General features: G+C 38.6%; 2 protein-coding genes across 2 annotated transcripts in view; both read left to right on the top strand.

Annotated features, from left to right (window-relative positions):
• CLDN12 (claudin 12) overlaps positions 1–19,844 on the top strand; it is a 117,507-nt gene that overhangs the window by 44,834 nt on the left and 52,829 nt on the right. The gene's annotated exons all lie outside the window — the stretch shown is intronic.
• Positions 1,733–19,844, top strand: part of PTTG1IP2 (PTTG1IP family member 2) — an 81,622-nt gene continuing 63,510 nt past the window's right edge. Inside the window, exons 1-4 of the mRNA XM_045864760.2 lie at positions 1,733–1,880; positions 9,896–9,942; positions 17,794–17,887; positions 19,204–19,272. Of these exons, the coding sequence (XP_045720716.2) occupies positions 1,733–1,880; positions 9,896–9,942; positions 17,794–17,887; positions 19,204–19,272 (358 nt within the window). The remainder of the gene's footprint in view (positions 1,881–9,895; positions 9,943–17,793; positions 17,888–19,203; positions 19,273–19,844) is intronic.

The following is a 19,844-nucleotide window of genomic DNA, read 5'->3' as shown; positions in this document are numbered from 1 at the left end:
CCTATCTACCTCATGGTGGCCAGGGAAATAGCATGTTCTAATTTTTTTTTCAGGTCTAGTTTTCACGCCCCACTTCCAGGATAGATTTTGGGGCCCCATTCATACCATGAGAACTGAGCAGTGGTGAAAGGCAGATTCCCAAACAAAAACATGCACATAAAGAATATATGTATTTTTAATTTTAAATGCTATTGCCAGGTTGCTTTCCGTAGACATTGTAACAATTCAAAGTTCCACCAAAAAGGAAAAAATGGTACTTTTCTCCATATCTTCACCAGCAATATGTGTTAACTTTGTTTTAATATTTTTGCCAACCTGATGGATACAAAATGCTAGCTCATTATTACTTCAGTTTACAGTTTCCTAGTACTAGCATATTTTGAAATATTTTTTCACACATTCATTGGCTACTTGGATTTACCTTTCTATACATAGTGTCTTTACATCTTTTGTCCATTTTTCCATTGTTTTTCTTTTTTTTTGTCCTTTTCTTGTCAGTTTATATTTTTCATATTATAGCTAATAACCCTCGGTTGGTCTGTCCTCTGCATTGCAGATAGGCAAGCAAAGAGCCTGAAACTCTGCTTATGTCTTGCCCATCTCCATCTTTATAGTCAGTACTAGATCATAGGCCTCAGAGTGCAGTTTAGATCAATATGCCAAGCCTTGGGACAACTGCATCAACCTTGGGACAACTGGAAAAACAAAGCAAGATAGGACCCAGTGAAGCACAAGTTTCCATGCTCCATCCTTGCTCAAATTTCAGTAATTCTGGAACCACCTTAACAATTTTGTTGTATCCTTTAAATTTTGTACTACTATTTATATTTCTGAAACTTGGCATTTTAACATAGGTTTATTTTAAAAGTTTATGTTGTTGCCATTATATCACTATACCGACTAGTTACAGTTTTCCAATACACATTAAAAATAAATTCACAGGGGCGCCTGGGCTGTGCAGCCAGTTAAGCCACCCACTTGGTTTCAGCTCAGGTCTCTGCTCAGGTAGTGATCTCAGGGTCGAGATGGAGATGTCCAGCTCCACGCTCAGCTCAGAGTCTGCTTAAGTTTCTCTCTCCCTCTCCCTCAGCCCCTCCCCCCTACACTCTCTAAAATAAAGAAATAAATCTTTTATTAAATAAATTCACAGCTATGAAAGTAAAGGATATCCGTCTCATACCACTTGGAATACACCATACTTTGGGAAACGACATCAAAGCGTGCCCTAGGTCCACAGACCAGTCAAGGAGAAGATCAAGGATTTACAGAGCTATCAGTTTCACTGCTTATCTGCAGCACAGCAACCCCCATGGGGTGGGGTGGATGGTAGCTTCATTTATATCTGAGGAAAACAGCACAGAAAGGTACAAGTGCTTTCCATGCTATTGAGTGGTGGACATTAGAATCCAGGCCTTGCTCCAAAAGCAATAGGGTAACAGGGACCCATCAAGTCCAGTGGGTGAACTTTCCCTAGTGGTCAGGGCTCTAGGAAGCCTGAGCCCACAGCAGGCCGGGATTGCATTACCAACATTCCGCGTTCTGGCTGGAACACTACAAGTTCTAAGGTTCTGCGAATTATGCTGGGGTCTAGGGCTCAGAAGGGGCTGCCTCGGAAGGTGCTGTGATTTGGTCAGGTCACAGTCCCATCAGGGATCCTCCTGTCCAACCTGGTACCTGGTGCCCACCACGGTCCAACTGGCCTGGAACTGGCGGAACCCAGGCTGGAGGAGTGATGTGCTGGCTGCGGGCATGGCGCCAAATCCTCTTGCCAGTTTTCCTTTCCCTCTTTCTTATTCAACTGCTTATCAGCTTCTCTGAGAATCATTTTTCCCACATCGCCAGACAGAGGGGCAAGCAGAGATCAAAGTCTTTGGATGATGGTGAGCCATTCCAAGCCCAGAGGCTGATGCCCTATACACGCCACTGCCACCATATTTCCTTTTGGCTGTGCCACTCTGGCAGCCTGAAATTTTCATCTCAAAGTTGTTGTTTAGTGTTGGTGGTAAGATATTTTTTAGGGCTCTTTATGTTTTTGGTGAAATCCAATTTAATTGGACTCAATTTGCTTTATCGGAAATGTGAAGAGTGGATTAAAACAGTTTAAAAATTTGGGAAAGCATGTGCCCCCCCACCCCCCTCACTTTTTACATGACCTATAAAGCACATAAAGTTTGTGCTGTAAGCTGTAAATTAGCTAATCAGACTCTGCTCAATAGTCATGGCTAGTCTTAGTGGTTTAAGGTTTTATTTAATACATTCCTTAATTTGTGTCTTTTTTTTTTAAAGATTTTATTTATTTATTTGAGAGAGAGAGAATGAGAGAGAGCACATGAGAGGGGGGAGGGTCAGAGGGAGAAGCAGACTCCCTGCCAAGCAGGGAGCCCGATGCGGGACTCGATCCAGACACTCCAGGATCATGACTTGAGCCGAAGGCAGTCACTTAACCAACCGAGCCACCCAGGCGCCCCTTAATTTGTGTCTTAAGAAAGAATTGCTTTGGTCTGGAGACTTCCCTTAGTTTTCCTCCCCAACTGAAGAAATTTTGGAACGTTAAAATTCATGCTGAGTTGAATTCATGAACCTGGAAATAAGATTTTTAGTATCCTAAATTGAGATTGTATAGATAGAATAAGGACAGGATTTGAATTACTTGGGAAATGCCCTGTAAAGCCAAGATTGCTATTTGTATGAAGACTATAAGAATTACTGCTGTCTGGTTTCTAGAGTCTGAAAGAATGTTAGTATCTATAAGGAAATTGGTCTTCCTTACTAAAACCAAACCCAAAGCTCTCAGCTTTGTCCTGAAATGAGACTGCCCTTTGAGAGGATGGGGAGTAGGGAGAGGCTGAATCAAAAGGCCTAGCTTGTTTCCTTTGGTTTCATCTTTCCCATAGATTTTTCTCTTTTGACTCCTTGGTCATCCCCATACATACTCCAAGAGGAACAGTGTTCTAGTACTATCCCCACCATGTTCTCCACACAAACAGTGCCTAAAAACATAGGCCAAGCATAGAAACAAATCCTTCTTTTTGTTCTCTAGCAAATTGGAGTCATACTGGAACTTTTCTAAAGGCTTTATTAAAATGCTGATGAAGAACTAAAAGGGAGTGAACAAAGACACAAACAAATCAAGAATTATAGGTAATATAGTCTGGTCTCCAAAGACTGAAGGTTCTGATTCTAGGTAGCTCAATTCTAGGACTGACCAACCCTGTTCGATGTTTCTGTGGAAACAGTTTCCCTTTGTGAGGGAAAGTCTAGTTCAGCCTGTCCTGGACCTCCCCCCACCCCCCAATTTTTGCTTCCTAGCCTGAGGCATTTCCCCTTTGTGCTTGCATTCAACCTTCCCATCTAACAGGGACATGGTTTCTTAGACATTATTCCTTCAGCTCCAAATCTGAGAAAATGATTCTAACCCCTACTAGGATCCCCACCTCCATCCTTCCTAGCACTCAGATTGATAGGCCTTTCCCACAGGACTTTGTGAATGATCCCACAACAAGTGAGACCTACCACAAAGCTCTGGGTTGCTTTGATCCCCAGAGCTTTCAACCCTGATATTCACTTACAACTGAGAGCTCAGTAAGCAATTTCCTATAAATTATAGTTGCACTTGGAACTTTGGGTTAGGAATCTTTTCCCCCAATATCTAATGAAAGAGTAAAAAACCACACTAACATGTAGTGATGTTCTTTCACCAGGAGCAACCAAACAACAAAGGGGCATAGTCTAAAAAGCCACTGGCAACCAAGGAAAAAAATAAAGGAAAGATTCTGCATCAGAACAGAATAGTACAGCGTGACAATGCTCCAAATACCACTATCACCCTTTAGAAGTCACTAGTGAGTAACTAAATTCCAAAAATTTTCATTAATACTCCTGGAACTAGAGAGATGCAAATTGAGTGGGTATCCTATTCTTTACCGTTCTGAAGAATAACAGAGGAAATTGTTACAGAGGAGAAAAAAGGGAAAAAGAAGAACTGAACAATGGATGGAAAGGTCAGTTCCTGGGCTGGAAACTCGATTTAGGGGCAGATCTACAGTCCCTTTTATGGAAATGGGTAATGCCTCCGATTAGCTAGAATCCTGGCAGAGGAAAATGACAAAATCTTAAAAGAGTGTAGAGCCCAGATATTCTAACAAAGTCTGGCACAGCCTCACCTGAGTTCTTTCCCTTTGTCAGGTGCTGAGAACAACTGAATGAATAGAACATAAAATACCATAAAACTGTAGTTTCTCAGAAAAACATCTCAAGGATAGTTTTAGGTGGTCAAGGTGTCACCTACATCATGTCAGCACAAATAGAAGTTCTGAACCCAACAATCCAAGCATTAGTAAGATGAAAATAGACAACAGAGCAACTATGCAAACACTGCATAGCTAACTAAATAATGAAATTAAGGAGTTTGGTAGCATGTAGAAAACAAATAATGTACCCTAGAATAAAACGTAACTCAAGGAACAAATGCAAATGTCCCCACAAGTGCTTTTAGCTAGAGAATCACCAAATAAGAAATAGATTCAGGGGCACCACCAGGGGCACCTGGGTGGCTTAGTCAGTTAAGCATCTGCCTTCAGCTCAGGTCATGATCCCAGGGTTCTGGGATCGAGCCCCCACATCTGGCCTCCCTGCTCAACAGGGAGTCTGCTTCTCCTCGCTCTTGCGCTCTTGCTCTTGTGCTTTTATGCTGTCTTTCTTATTCCCTCTCAAATAATATCTTAAAAAAAATAGATTCAATGAAACGAGTCTCAAAGTAAAGATATCAGAATGAGGTAAAAAGGGAGATTTCTCTGACGAAATACATTGAAGGCTAAATAATATGAATATGAGGCAAGGCTTCTAGGTTTTCTCCTTATTTCCATAAGTACCCATTTATTTCTGCTAATGTTGAACACACCAAGAATATTTATCATTTACACTCTAAAGTATGCATATTATATTGGGCTCTGATAGCTGCCTCCTTCCCTTTCTTCTAGCCTAGGGGCTGCTGATATCTGGGAGGAAGTGGGGTTTCACTGTCTTTCCCCTCATGGACTTTTCAGTTTCTTCCATCACCTGGACCCCTAATTCCCAGTACTAAGTTTCCTATATTATATATACTTAGAGTAACTGCTATCACTCAAGACCCTCTCTGAAATTTATACTCCAAGATATTATTTAGAAAAATGAAAATGAACCAAAGGGAAATGTAGCATTCAAGAAAGAGTAGTAAACAAAGAGACCAATAAAACTTAGAGTTAATTTTAAATGTTCGATTTTAAGTCAACAGCAACTTAAATATAATAATAATTTAATAATGATTCATAAGTATTTAACAGTAATTAGAATTCTTGATTATATCTACCTGGGAAGTGGTATGGAGAGGAAAAGGAAGAAAGCAAAAGCATATTAGGATCCTTATATAGGTAGAGAATGTAGATCCTGATTAGGCAAAGATTATAAAGAGGCATATAAGGGGTGCCTGGATGGCTCAGTATTTATGCATCTGACTCTTGATCTCAGCTTAGGTCTTGATCTCAGGAACGTGAGTTCAAGCCCCACATGGAGCCTACTGAAAAAAAAAGGCATATAAAATATATGTCTCAAAAAAATTTTTTTTTAAGATTTTATTTATTTATTTGAGAGAGAGAGAGAATGAGAGAGAGCACATGAGAGGGGGGAGGGTCAGAGGGAGAAGCAGACTCCCCGCCAAGCAGGGAGCCCGATGCGGGACTCGATCCCGGGACTCCAGGATCATGACCTGAGCCGAAGGCAGTCGCCTAACCGACTGAGCCACCCAGGCGCCCTCAAAAATTTTTAAATAGCTTATATGTAAATAGAAACAGGAGGTGTGGCTTCAAAACCACTAGAGGAAATAAGGGAACAAAGAATAAACTGATGGAATAAAATACACCTTTCAAAAATGCCGCTGAAAAAGAAAGCAAGTATAGCAATCTTAATATTGGATAAAATAGAATTTAAGTAAAAGAAAATCTTTAAGTAGAAGTGATAGTCCATGCTGATATTATAGCACAGTACATGAAGATGACATGTGAAGATTTGTTCATCAAACAACATAGTTTTGAAATAGATGCAGCAAAAGTTGATAGAAATAGAAAGAGCAATTGACAAGTTAAATCCACATGGGATCACTTTACATGCCTATATCAGAAATCAACAGATCAAGTATATAAAATATAAAGCTACAATATAGAAATTATAATATATAAAGCCTTGTGATCTGGCCCCCCATTGTTTTGTTTTGTTTTTTTCCCTCTTAGCTGTTCTTAAAATAATTCCCCTTCCAGGTAAACATTAGAATCAGCTTGTCTGATTAAACTGTTCTATTTTTTAAGTTATTAATTTATTAATTCATTGCAATGCCAATCAAAAAGAAAGTTCTTGTTTTGATATCTGGTATAATATATTTTGATGCCTAGCATCTCTAGGTGTTTCAAATTGTGGTCCTCATGGGAGAAGAGAAGAGGACCAAAGATGGAACTTTATGGAATAACATTTTAGACATTGGTAGAGGAAGTGGAATCAGTCAAAGAAATTCAAAAAGAGTGGCCAGAGATGTTCCAGGAGAACTAGAAGAGAATGATGCTGCAGAAGTTGTGAAAAAAATATATAATTAAGAGGAAGGAAGTGACTAGATAGAATATAGATATACAAAAATCAGGCCTGTGGGGTAAGGGAAGAATCTGGTACCTAGCTGTTTAAAGAGCTAGTACCTCTTTCTTCAGGGATAGAGTGAAAGAAAGAAAGAACCTATTGCTTCATGTAAAATATGATCATGTAGGTTAGCTGGTCCTCACTGGTTCTCCAATAAGGGCAGGAAAGACTATAGGAAAAATTGCTGGGTAGTTATACAAATGTTTAGTCTAAACCTCTGAGATGGACCATATCAGGTCATTCACTGACATGAGAGTCAAGCTAAAAGAGCGGGAAATGAGGCCATGAGGGGCAAACAAGTTCAAGGTCAAGGAAAGTGAAGTTCTGAGTGAGGTCAAAATGCAAGTGAGAGAGGAAAGGAAAGAAGATTCCAGTTAGAGAATAGAATATTGGAGTTTAAGATTTCATGGTTGGAGCCATCCAGAATGATGCCAAAATCTAAGTTGAGATTATGGAAATAATTTGCTTAAGATGAAGAATCAAGAGTTTTTCTGGATGGTGGAATTTCAATGTTTGTTTTTACTGTGTACGTATTTCTTATATTGAACATGTATCATTTTTATAGCTACAGAAAGACAATAATCCTGTTTTAATTTTGGAAAAAATATAAGTATCAGGAATGAAAATAAGGAAAATATCAGGACTTAGTGGAAAGAAACAAAGTTGTGGACTTTATACTAACTGGAATGTTTTTAGATGCAGTGTAAGAAACCAAGATTTTACATGTAAGAAAAACATAATTTGTCTTGCTTAAGTGAAACAAAAGAAATGTATGGGACCTCAGAAATGAGTGAATCACCATCATCTCCTTATTTCTCCTTTGTTGTCTCTCCTTTTCTCTGCTTATCAACCTCATTCACTCCTATTAGCTTCCTCCTCAGGGCTTCTATGGTCACTGGAAGCTCCATCTTCTCAACTTCCCAAACAAAGAGAAAGTGGCTCCCTGCCACCTCTTAACCTCATGTTTTCATTTGTAAATCGTCAGAGAAAGACTCTCATTGGCCTGACTTGGTCATATTCCCTCTCCCTAGACCAGTGTGGTCTGGGATTCGCCCCCTTTGGTTCAGGTGTGCCTTACATGCCTGGCTGGGACCAGGGAGTTTGTGTAGGAGGGGGCAGTTACCAATTGTACCATGTGTCTACTGCTGGGAAGGAGCAGTTCCTGCCAAGGAAGGATGGGTTATATTTCCCAGGAGAAAGCAGAGGTACTGGTGGTCAAAAGAGCTTAAACCCACATTCTGTCATTATTAGCAAGTGAACTTCAATGTGTTATTTGACTTTTCTGAGATCAGTTTCTTCATCAATAAAGTGAGGTTAATAATAACCACCTTTCAGGATTGTGAAGATTGGTTATAACTGTTTTCAAATAAGCACTTATGTTTATAAATTGCTTAATAAGGATTCCACATAATCTGAGAGTGAAGGCCAATTTATATTTCCCATGAAGCTGGATTGATTGCTGGCTGTGGCTGCTCAGAAAGGGTTTGCATTTTTCTAGTTGGTTCTTTCAGAGAGTCACCTTTTCCTAGTTTAAACAAAGATGCCCTGTCTTCAACTAGTGCTAACAGCAGCCCTACATCTTCAACTTTCTCTAATGTATATAATATAAAAAAGGTAAATGAAAACCATGTTGATATCATGTACATGCTGGTATGATGTGATGTGGCAACTTCACCTTTGCAGTATTCTTCCCCCAAACCCATATCTTCAGTCTAATCATGAGAGAAACAGACAAATCCAAATTGAGGGATATCCTACAAAATATTTGGCCAATACTCTTCAAAACTGTCAAGGTCATGGAAAACAAGGAAAGACTGAAACACTGTCACAGACTAAAGGAGACATTATGACCAAATGCAATGTGGGATCCTGGATCTAGGAACAGAAAAAGTGCATTAGTATAAAAAAACAATGAAATCCTAGTAAAATCTGGAGTTTAGTTAAAAGTAATGTATTGGCGTCAATTCCTTAGTTTTAATAAATGTACCGTAATAGTGGTAAGATGCTAGCCATGGGGAAAACAGGTGAGAGGTATACAGGAACTTTCTGTATAATCTATGAAATTTTTCTGTAAATCTAACATTATTCCAATGTAAAAACTTCAGCTGTGGGAAACAAGTAGAATTTGGAGAGCCCATGTGGCTAAGTCACATGCCTTTTGTTTCCCTGCTCCTGCCTCCTGAAGTAAGCCTAAAGCCGGCTGCCCCAACATAGCTGAAGTAGTAGAATCTTTCCCATTGACCTTGCCTTTTAGTCAACTTCCCTTTGGAGACTCCAAAAGGGTAGGGAGAAGTAATATTCAATAGGGCTTAATTTGAAAAACTCTCGTAAGTCTTTTGCCAGCCAAATCAGATCTGTATCCAATCAAACAATTTGAAATTAAATAGAAAGGCCTGACCTTTCCCACAGAGCTTATGAACTCTGTCCCCAAAATAATAAAGTGACTTTATTGTTATTGCATCACGTGAAAGCTAGGGTATTAATTCCAGGCTCTACTTACTTTACAGAGATGTTGGAGTAAGAAAAAGAACCATCAAAATGCTTTTTTTCCAGACTTATAGTTTTTATTCTAGAACTTTCAAATATAATTATATTGTTTATTTTTTTATGAAACAAGAAGAATGAAAATCCTCATCTGGGAGAAGTTTTTAAAACTTGTGGCACAACAAAATGAAGAATTAATTTTTTTTTTTTAATATTTAAAGACCTGGGGTGCCTGGGTGGCTCAGTCGGTTAAGCATCTGCCTTTGGCTCAGGTCGTGATCCCAGGGTCCCAGGATCGAGCCCTACATCAGGCTCCCTACTCAGTGGGGAGTCTGTTTGTCCCTCTCCCTCTGCCACTAAGGACTAATTAGCCAGGAATATCTTAGCAAAACCATGTTGAATAACAAAGGAATTACTAAAAGAGGTTTTTAAAGTATGATGTTGTAAATATATAGTGATATTGCCAATTTGTTTTTCCTTATTGGTTTTTGGAAGTTATTTCTTAGAACTTAACTTGGCTAATCAAAGTTGGATAATGCCATTTCACATTTTTCCCAGCGATAGTAGAAAATAAGAGAGTTAGGATTTAAATAGTAATGGGAAAAGTGTCTAGATATGTGAAAATAATGAAATAAAACACTGGGGATAGATGAGTATGCCATTAAACAGGAATGACTAAATGAGATGCACTTTTATATAAAATTAAGCAACAAATGGTCTTTGCATTTACATTTTTGCACTTAATTTTTTATAGCATGTGCTGTAAAGAAAAATTGTCAATTATGCACAGAAGATAAGAAAGTAAGTTAACATATATGAGAAAATTGTCTTGGGAATGTTATAAAGTCACATAATTTACAGTTGTAAATGTACTTCCTTCTAGAAAATTATGCTTTAAAAAAATTTTTTTTTGCTTGAAAATAATTATACTTTGGGAAGAATTTTTTGTAAGTCAAGGAAAAGCTAAGCCCTTTGAGATGCAGTGAAAATTTCCTTGGTACTCTATTATCTCAAAACTAGAAAGGATGACACATTGTTCCTTACCTAAAATGTAGCTAAGTTCCCTTCTCTGAGGATTAGGTAGCTGACATTGTTCTTCACTTCAGATTTGGAAGAAAGTAGAAATGCCATAAGAATTGAGGGGTATTGTGTTACAGAGGGCTTTGCAGCAACCCTTACAAAACCATTCAACCAGTATTGGAGAACTGACAGTTAACACGAAAGACAGACATGAAATCACTAATTAGAAAAGAGCATACTCTAGTAACTGGTATCTGTCATAGTGATTTGGATGCACAATTCTGTGCGCCTTCTTATGGTCATCCATGCCAGTCCTTCATTTAATGAGGACCTGGGCTCCTGGCTCATGGACTTCTCCATCTAACCTACATGCTTTTTAAACTCGGCGAAGGCCCAGACACACTTGATCCCTCAGGCTCCTGACTTCCTCAGGTCTGCATTAAGAAGTCACTTCCCTGGCCACACCCTGAGCCCTGCACAGTCTACAGTGGCTCCTAAATTTTCGTTCCCCTTACACTGTACTTACTTTTTGGCGTCAGGAGACTGCCCTCTAGTCCTTTAATCTCTCATTTTTCCTTCAGCTTATTGGCCCTCTCCTATGGATTCCTTCAAGCATCCTTCCTGTGAATTCTCATGGCTGTTCACTTGAATGAAATATTCTTCCACATTTCTTTGTTTGTTGCAATGGAAATTTTCAAACACATAAAAGCAGAGAAAATGGTATAATAGAACTGTACACCTGCAAGATCCATCTTTTTTTTAACCTTTTTTTTTTTGGTTGTTATGTTAGTCACCATACAGTACTTCATTAGTTTTTGATGTAGTGTTCCATGATTCATTGTTTGCGTATAACACCCAGTGCTCCATGAAATACGTGCCCTCCTTAATACCCATCACCAGGCTAACCCATCCCCCCCCCCAAAACCCTCAGTTTGTTTCCTGGAGTCCATAGTCTCTCATGTTCATCTCCTCCTCTGATTTCCCCCCTTCATTTTTCCCTTCCTTCTCCTAATGTCCTCCATGCTATTCCTTATGTTCCACATATAAGTGAAACCATATGATAATTGTCTTTCTCTGCTTGATTTAGTTCACTTAGCATAATCCCCTCCAGTACTATTCATGTCATTGCAAATGGTGGTTATTCATCCTTTCTGAAGGCTGAGTAGTAGTCCATTGTATATATGGACCACATCTTCTTTATCCATTCGTCTGTTGAAGGGCATCTCAGCTCCTTCCACAGTTTAGTTATTGTGGACATTGCTGCTATGAACATTGGGGTGCATGTGCCCATTCTTTTCACTACATTTGTATCTTTGGGATAAATACCCAGTAGTGTAATTGCTGGGGCATAGCGTAGCTCTATTTTTAACTTTTGAGGAAACTCCACACTGTTTTCCAAAGTGGCTGTACCAACTTGCATTCCCACCAACAGTGTAAGAGTGCTCCCCTTTCTCCACATCCTCTCCAACATTTGTTGTTTCTTGCCTTGTCAATTTTTGCCATTCTAACTGGAGTAAGGTGGTATCTCAATGTGGTTTTGATTTGAATTTCCCTGATGGCTAATGATGTTGAACATTTTTTTCATGTGTCTTTTAGCCATTCATGTGTCTTCTTTGGAGAAGTGTCTGTTGATGTCTTCTGCCCATTTTTTGACTTGATTATTTGTTTTTTGGGTGTTGAGTTTGAGAAGTTCTTTATAGATCTTGGATACCAGCCCTTTATCTGTAATGTCATTTGCAAATAACTGCAAGATCCATCTTTCATATATGCTCTCTCCCAGCCAAAATGGATTGTTTTGAAACAAAGAAGGATTTTGATACTGTATCATTTTACTTACAAATACTTATCACTCTCTCCCCCTCTCCCTCTTGCTCTCATTCCGGGTGTGTGTGTGTGTGTGTATGTGTATATATATATGTGTATATATATATAATAGATACTCTGCTTTAAAATATTACAAGTCCATCATTATACCTAAAAATTAACAACTTTTTTTATAAAGATTTTATTTATTTATTTGACAGAGAGAGAGAGAGAGTGAGAGCAGGAACACAAGCAGGGGGAGTGGGAGAGAGAGAAACAGGCTTCCCGCCGAGCAGGGAGCCCAATGCAGGGCTCGATCCCAGGACCCCGGGATCATGACCTGAGCCGAAGGCAGACACTTAACAACTGAGCCACCCAGGTGCCCCCAAATTAACTTCTTGATATCATCAAGCATCCAGGAAATAACCACATTTCTCTTGTTGTTTCATAATTTTTTTGAAGTTCATTTGAACAAAGTCCATGCATTGCAACTGACTGATATATCCCTTGAATCTCTTTTTATCTATATGCTCCTTCTCCCTCTTTTTTCTTTATTGTAACTTATTTGTTGTAGAAACTGAATTGTTTGTTCTATTGCGATTCCCACAACCTGGATTTTGCTTTATCCTGTGCTCCGTAATGTGCTCTATCATGTTCCTCGTTCCTATTTTTTGTTCTTGTAAACTGATGATTACATATAGAGGCTTGATCAACTTCAGTTTAGTTTTTTGGCAGGAATATCTCATGCTGAGGACTTTCATTAGAAAGCAGATAAGTTTGTTGAACATTTTGTGAAGTCAGCAGCCTTGATGATCCTTGCCTATACAAATTATTTTATTTCACTGGAGGTTGCAGAAATCACCACTGCTTTAATGTCCTTGCCTTCTCATCTTTAGCTGTGTTGGATCTGCATTCCCTAGACCTGATCGGTCCTTTGGTCTGTTTTTCATTTGTTACACATTATTAGCCTATTGCTACTGGAGCATATTGCACCAAAGTCTGCATTAATGCAACTACAAATCCATAATTTCTCATCTCACCTGAGTCCCAAGACTACCCATTTCTTGCCTTTGGTTAGCAACATTCCCTCAAATTTCCCACAGCAGCAATTCCAAAACTTTTTTGCCATCCTTAATGTTCCAATGTAATCTCACATTCCCTCATTCTCAACAGATGGGTTTTTCTCTAATTTTATAGACAAAAGTAGAGCCTCCAGGGGCAAACTTTACTCCCCAAACTGATAAAATTTCTGTCATTTTTCCTCATCCTTATGCATTCTTCACTTCCTCTTAAAGCAAGAAGAATACTTCCTTCAATTCCCCTGAATTTCTGTTCTGGATCTTGAACATGTACATTTTTGGATTGTAACTCATAGCATTCAGATTGTTTGCATATTTACCTTCCTCCCATTCTCAATTCCCTGTGGGCAGAGTGCATGTTTTATTCCTCTTTGCATCTCTAACAACCTCACACATTTCCCAGCACGTGACAGTTTTTGATAACTATTGATTTGAATTAACACTTGCGCCACTAGAAGGTATTTGAAGTCATTAAATTATATTTAATATACTCTATAATATAAGAAGGTAGAGAATTTTATCTTAAAATATTTATATACATAGCCATTCTGGCAATTCTGGGCATAGGATTATTTGAGTGTCATTTTTAATATATTCCCAGTATCTCATAGAAGCGAACTAAGGGATAATTCCATATGGTCAACACAGAATTAGGGTGTTATCTTTTGCAAAAAGATGGCCTCTGCTGATACCTGTTGGTACCTCCCAGACTTTCGATGACAATGCCTGCCACCTCCCAGAGGGAATGCCAAAATTTATAAATGGCAATTCATGAAGCAACCAAGAACATTTGAGTTCTTCTTGCACTATAAAGGACTGGAAGAGATGGCCTGGTATGCCTAGGACTATCCTATTTTGTGGTGGTTCACCACCATTTACTTGGTGAAATTATTGTACTGACTCCTTTTCATTCCCCCAAATATTCTAATTTGAATGGTATATTATATGCTTATTTTTCTAACTGTAAGGGAATCTTCCTCAGATTCCATCTGAAACATTTCCTTGTGATTTAATAGTATATGGCTAGCCTTTTAAGAGTTAGAAAACATTCTTACCAAAAACTATACTACCCCCCAACACATAGCTCATAACACAGCATATGGAAAACATCTTTTTATTGGTATCTTCTCTTCATAAGAAATAAAATTTCAAAAACCATGCTAAGAAACTTAGTGCTAAGTCTCACCTGGGCTTTCATTGCTGTTGAGAATCATTATGTGTCACTTTGAATCTTTGGAGTGATAGTTTTCAATCATAGTGTTACCATGACAAATCATGTCATAAGTAATTTTTTTTTTTTTTTGCCAGGGCCAATTAGAAAACTGAGTTTTGCAATTTAGTAGATTCTAGGTTTTCCCCATACTCACATCTTTCTCATTCATTGCATCTTGATATGGATTATTGCTTGGGACAAAAAGGAATAAAGTAACAGCAAACCCAGTGGGTTTTTTGGAATCTTCCACAAACTACTTTATCTACTGCACAATTCATAAGAAATGACCACTACTCACATGCTTGTAAAATATGCTTATAAATCCCATTCATCACATCCCACAAAGATGCCCACCTTGATATTATTTTTTCTGAAGAATTGTGTGTGGTGCGTGTGCATGTGCATGTGTGTGTGTGTGTGTGTATTAGGGCCTGGAGTAGGGGAGGTAGATAGGGTCATAGATCCAAATCTGGATATGCCAATGAACACATGCCATATCACCGATTTTGTTTTTGTAAAGTGTACATATTGCACCTGCTGATTAAATTGTCACTCTCTAGAAAGCAATAACAGTGCTTTATATATCTGTGTAACCTCTGCTTTACTTAGTATTTGCCCATAAATAATGAGTAAATGCTCTTTTGATCTTCCCAATGTCCACTACTTTAAAATCTCCCTTTGCACAGTAACAGTTAATATTTTTGTAAGTATAATATTGCTTGGTTTATACAATGTTAACAAACCACTAAACATTAGTATGCCTTCCCCTTTCTGCATTTGTTTTCATTTTAATGATACTTGCTTATAAAAATGTCAATTTTTATGTCCATATATGCTTATTAGAACAGAGTTCTACCCCAAATGAATACTCTAGCTTTCCCATGGAGCAATATTTACCATCATTTTAAAGTCTTTTAGCTGACTTCTCAGTTGTCACTCTCTTGACAGTCAGGTTGGCATGGCTTTGTATTTATGTGGGTCATTTTCCTTAGCTACAAGAAAAAAATCCATGTAATTGTCTTAAATTATGCATTACCAATTTAAGGATGTTGAATATAATATGCTGTTCCTCTGGATAATGTGAAGTTCTGCTCTTTGAAGACTTTTTAGACTTAGTTAAGGTGTTAGTCAAATCTTTTTTGTGGTATGTTACAGAAGCCCCCCGCAAACTAATTTAATAAACAGAAATCCAACTCAAACTGATTTTTATTGACTCACAAAAGTGGGAAGTCCAGAGGTGGCCTTGGGATCATGCACAGCTAAATCTCCAAGGATGTTTTTCCCATTTCCTCTCTTCATCTTTCAGCTCTGCCTCCCTCTATGTATTGACCTCCTTTTCTCCTATGGCAAATGTGGACATTTTCCATATAGCTCGAAAGAGCCTGGCTCCCAACAGATACCTCCCAATGTCTGTATACAACTTCAAAGAAAATTCTAATTGGCTTTATTTGGGTCTTCTGTCCAGTCCAGCACTAGTTACTGGGCCAGAGGGATGGGCTACCCTGAGTACCACTGACTGGGTTGGATGATTGCAGTAGGATAGAAATGGTGGAGCAAAACTGACTGACAGCTGCAGAACCACTTAGAAGGATGACAGCCACAAAGGAGAGAAGGTGTAGTTACCAGAAGGACAAGGCAGATGACACAAGCTGAGCAAAAGAGTAAAAACAAAAAACAAAAAAACCAAAAAAAATGACCTTAGTCTACTGTATTTCACCCTTCGACTTTTCAGGATGTGAAGATCCTACTTTCCCTATCTCTGCATTTTAAAAAATGTTCCTAGCAAATATACAAATAACCCTCAACTAAAATTGTCCTTCCCCAAAGTCAGTTAGTTATTGCCCTCTAGCTCTGTCTGGAATCTCAGAGCAGTGTGCATGATGTGCGGATGTTCTGTTGACTGTCCCTGGCCAAGCAGTGAGTTATTGGTCACCAATCTGGCTGCCTTAGGCTCAACTCCTGAAGGAACTCTCTGTTCCATTGTTCTCTGAGCTTCTGTCAGAGAGAGGCACAGGAGAGAATGTCTCCTTTGGGGACTGCACTGCTTTAGGAGCTCACCTGATGTGGACTTGGTTACTGGGGCCTGGGAATCAGCTTAGCACTGAGTAACCACAAGGTCCTGTCTGACAGGTTCAGGTTTTTTTTTTTTTTTTTTTTTTTAAGATTTTATTTATTTGACAGAGAGAGACACAGCGAGAGAGAACACAAGCAGGGGGAGTGGGGGAGGGAGAAGCAGGCTCCCCGCTCTGCGGGGAGCCTGATGCAGGGCTCCATCCCAGGACCCTGGGATCATGACCTGAGCCAAAGGCAGACGCTTAATGACTGAGCCACCCAGGCACCCCGGGTACAGGTTTTTCTGGCAATTCATCTCCCATAAAAACCTGCTAGATGGCATGGATTTGATTCCTAGAAACGCTGAGAACTCTTAACCAAGGTGAGAAGTCTCTGGGCTATAATCTGAATCTAGGCTTTGACTTCGCAGTTCTAGTCTTTAAGCAACAGTCCAAGAGGATAGGACCCATTCAACCTAAGTGACTCCATTTGACTTCTGGTCTTGGTTAACATGAGAGAAAAGCTGGCCTTAGATATACCTCCTGCTCCCAGGCAGTGACTAAGGGGTGGTTCTTTACTTGGAATGAGTCATTATCTCTGCTGGTCTCAGGATGTTCAGCAGGACGTGATTTGGAGGGGTCTGGGATCAGTCTTATAAGATTGGTTACCAGCACAGAACCAGACTGATTAGGTTAGAATCCAAGCTCCTCTATTCACTAGGTGTGTGACCTTATGTAAGTCATTTGACTGTTCTGTGCCTTATTGTCCTCATTTATAAAGTGGACATAATTTTTCTTAGCTCACAGGGTTATTATAAGGATGAAATGAGTTAATATATAAAAGGGCTTAGAATGATGCCCGTCACATGGTAGGCTCTATTTAAGTGACATTTTTACCACTCTGTCCTCATTTTTTTTTTACTCTTCCAGATTCTAGTCTTATCTCCTGCAATGGTTTCCACCTTTGTACCTTCCTTTTGCTTACTTCAGCAGGGGAGTTAGAATTCACTTTTCCTATTTTTCACGTGATTATCTCAACACCAATGAGCAGAAGGGAGAAGGGCATGAGGTATGACTGATTGACAGCCCCACAAAGCCCACATGTAACAGAGGAATCCCCAGAGGAAGGAGTGAGTGCTATAGACAAGGGGAATGGGAATGAGTATTGAGGGGTGAGAGAGAGGAGAGAGAGAGAGAGAGAGAAACCCTATCTACTGTAGTTGTTATTACTACTTTATGAAATCATGTCTCAGGTTTAGTTCTCTAAACATAGAGCCTAAGAAAGGGATTCAGGTACATGTGATTTCTTGAATGATTGTTCTTTAGCAAAATTCTATGGAATAAGGGACTCAGGACAACAAAGGGACAAGAGCCAAGAAAAGATATGGTCTTGGCATGCCTGGGTGGCTCAGTCAGTTAAGTGTCTGCCTTCAGCTCAAATCATGAGGACATTGCTTCCATTTTTTTTTTTTCTTTCCAAATATAGTGTTTTTGGTGCAGTGAAGAAGGGGCTTGCAAAAAAATGTGTCTTCCATATTTCGGGTGTCAATTCAGTTCTGTATATTGGTCAAACTGTAGAGGTGAGTTGTCTTTATTTGAATTTTTATGTACTTTTTTTCCAGTTAACTTGCAAATACTATATTTCACTATATTTGGAGGATTATAAATTATTCTATTTGCTTTATTAAAAATATAGCAAATCTGTTCATGATGTTTCCCTGGATACAGGCTGATACTGGTTGTTTCCAACCAGTGTTGGTTCAAGCTAGGTCAACATTCATTCTGATTGGTGAGTACCTTACCATACTAGTTGTTGGCTACTTTAAGTTTCAGCTCTAATGTACTGTAATAATGATAACCATTACCCAGTGAAGGGAGGTGTTTCATGTTGTTTTAGGAACTCCAGGAGTTTCTTATACACTAGCCTTGGGGTGAGGACATACTGAAATACGCCCAGGAACATTACTCTAACTTGCATTTCCTCAACTAATATAATCTATACTGACAGTTGCCATTCAGAACAGTAACTCCCTAGGACTGAACAAATTTCAATCATCTTTATATCCGTAATGTGTTTTTTTGGTATGTTATATGGTACTTACCAAAGCAGGGAAATGTACTAGAACCTTATAATAAGTTTCCAAAAAAGGCAAAATGAAAGCTTTCCTAGTGAACCCTAACGGTATAAGAAAACCCAATCTAGAATCTATGTTTACTTCTTAATTGAAGTGAAAAAAAAAAAAACCCACATGAATTTTGCCCTCAATTCCCTGTTCTTTCAGGTACTATCAGGTATATTTAAATCATAATTGATTGTAGCAAAGAGCTTATAAACAAGTAACGGTTCATATATTCAGTATGAATGGGAAGCCAGGTTTCCATTTCATGTTCTGTCCTTGTAGCTTCATTTTACGGATGTACACTGGGGGTGGGGGCTATGGAATCTGCAAATGCTAGAACTCTGCTCTCCCAGCAAGCATTTGTTGTCTCTTTGATAAGGAGCTCCTTAACTCAACAAACCTCCCCCTGCTATCTGCATTCATCTTTACAGAAATGGCAGACTGAGGGATCTGCTCCTTTCTGTTGAGATACTGCCTGGAATGAGTTTAGAGGGAAAATACAGGGAAAAAAATAAGCCAGTGGCCTAATAGTTTACCAATCTGGAGATGAAGGACATTAAATGCTACATCCTTTTAGCAGCTCAGATTCTTTTCTAATATTGGTGATTGTTGTATTAATGGTAGTTTTACTGGAGTATATGATGATGTATGTTATACCGTTTTTCCATAACTTGTTAATTTGTATTTAAGAATCAAACTGCATGATACTAGAAAAGATAAAAATATAAGAAATTATTGCTCTTCTATTAAAATATATTTCTTTTCATGCATTTCAGTTGACATGTTTGGATTCCTGATGCTTCTACTCATCATGATATTAATTGCAGTACTCATTTGGTATTGCTGCATCTTTCACTATTACCTGCAGGAGTATGTTCATTTTCTCCTTAGTAAGAATGCACTTGGGGATAATATCACTGAAGAGAATGCTAAGCTAGTTATCACGAAATGTTTTACCTTTTTTATGTAATAAAAATAACATATCTATATGATAGGGGGAAAAAACGTTCAGAAGGTAACAGAAGATTATAAAATGAAAAGGAAAATTTAACTTGCCCACTCCCTACTCTACCTCTTACACCTCCTCCCCAGAAGTAATCCTTCTAGTATGATTCTAATGCAGTTCTTCTTTTGGTTACTTCCTATATTTGAAAAATATGGTTATGACTCCTTCTCATGATTTATTAACTTCAGATGTTATCTATTGAGTCCCCAGAATGAAATCTGAAAATTTATCTTACACTATCCATAGTCTTCTGTTATTTTGCTCTTAGTGGGTATTACCATTTTGTTATTTTTGAATTTTAACTATCATTTTTCATTCTTGGCTCTAAGATTTCTAATATTTCTTCTATTGGTTATTGTTTCAACTCGATTGACTTGATTACTTTGAGTAATTGGTTTAGTGCTCTGTCCC

This window comes from Mirounga angustirostris, unplaced genomic scaffold (assembly GCF_029215605.1).
Source record: "Mirounga angustirostris isolate CCGP_5_RB_7025 unplaced genomic scaffold, mMirAng1.0.hap1 SCAF_12, whole genome shotgun sequence".
In the NCBI taxonomy this organism is placed as follows: domain Eukaryota; kingdom Metazoa; phylum Chordata; class Mammalia; order Carnivora; family Phocidae; genus Mirounga; species Mirounga angustirostris.
This window is presented reverse-complemented; position numbering and strand designations above follow the sequence as displayed.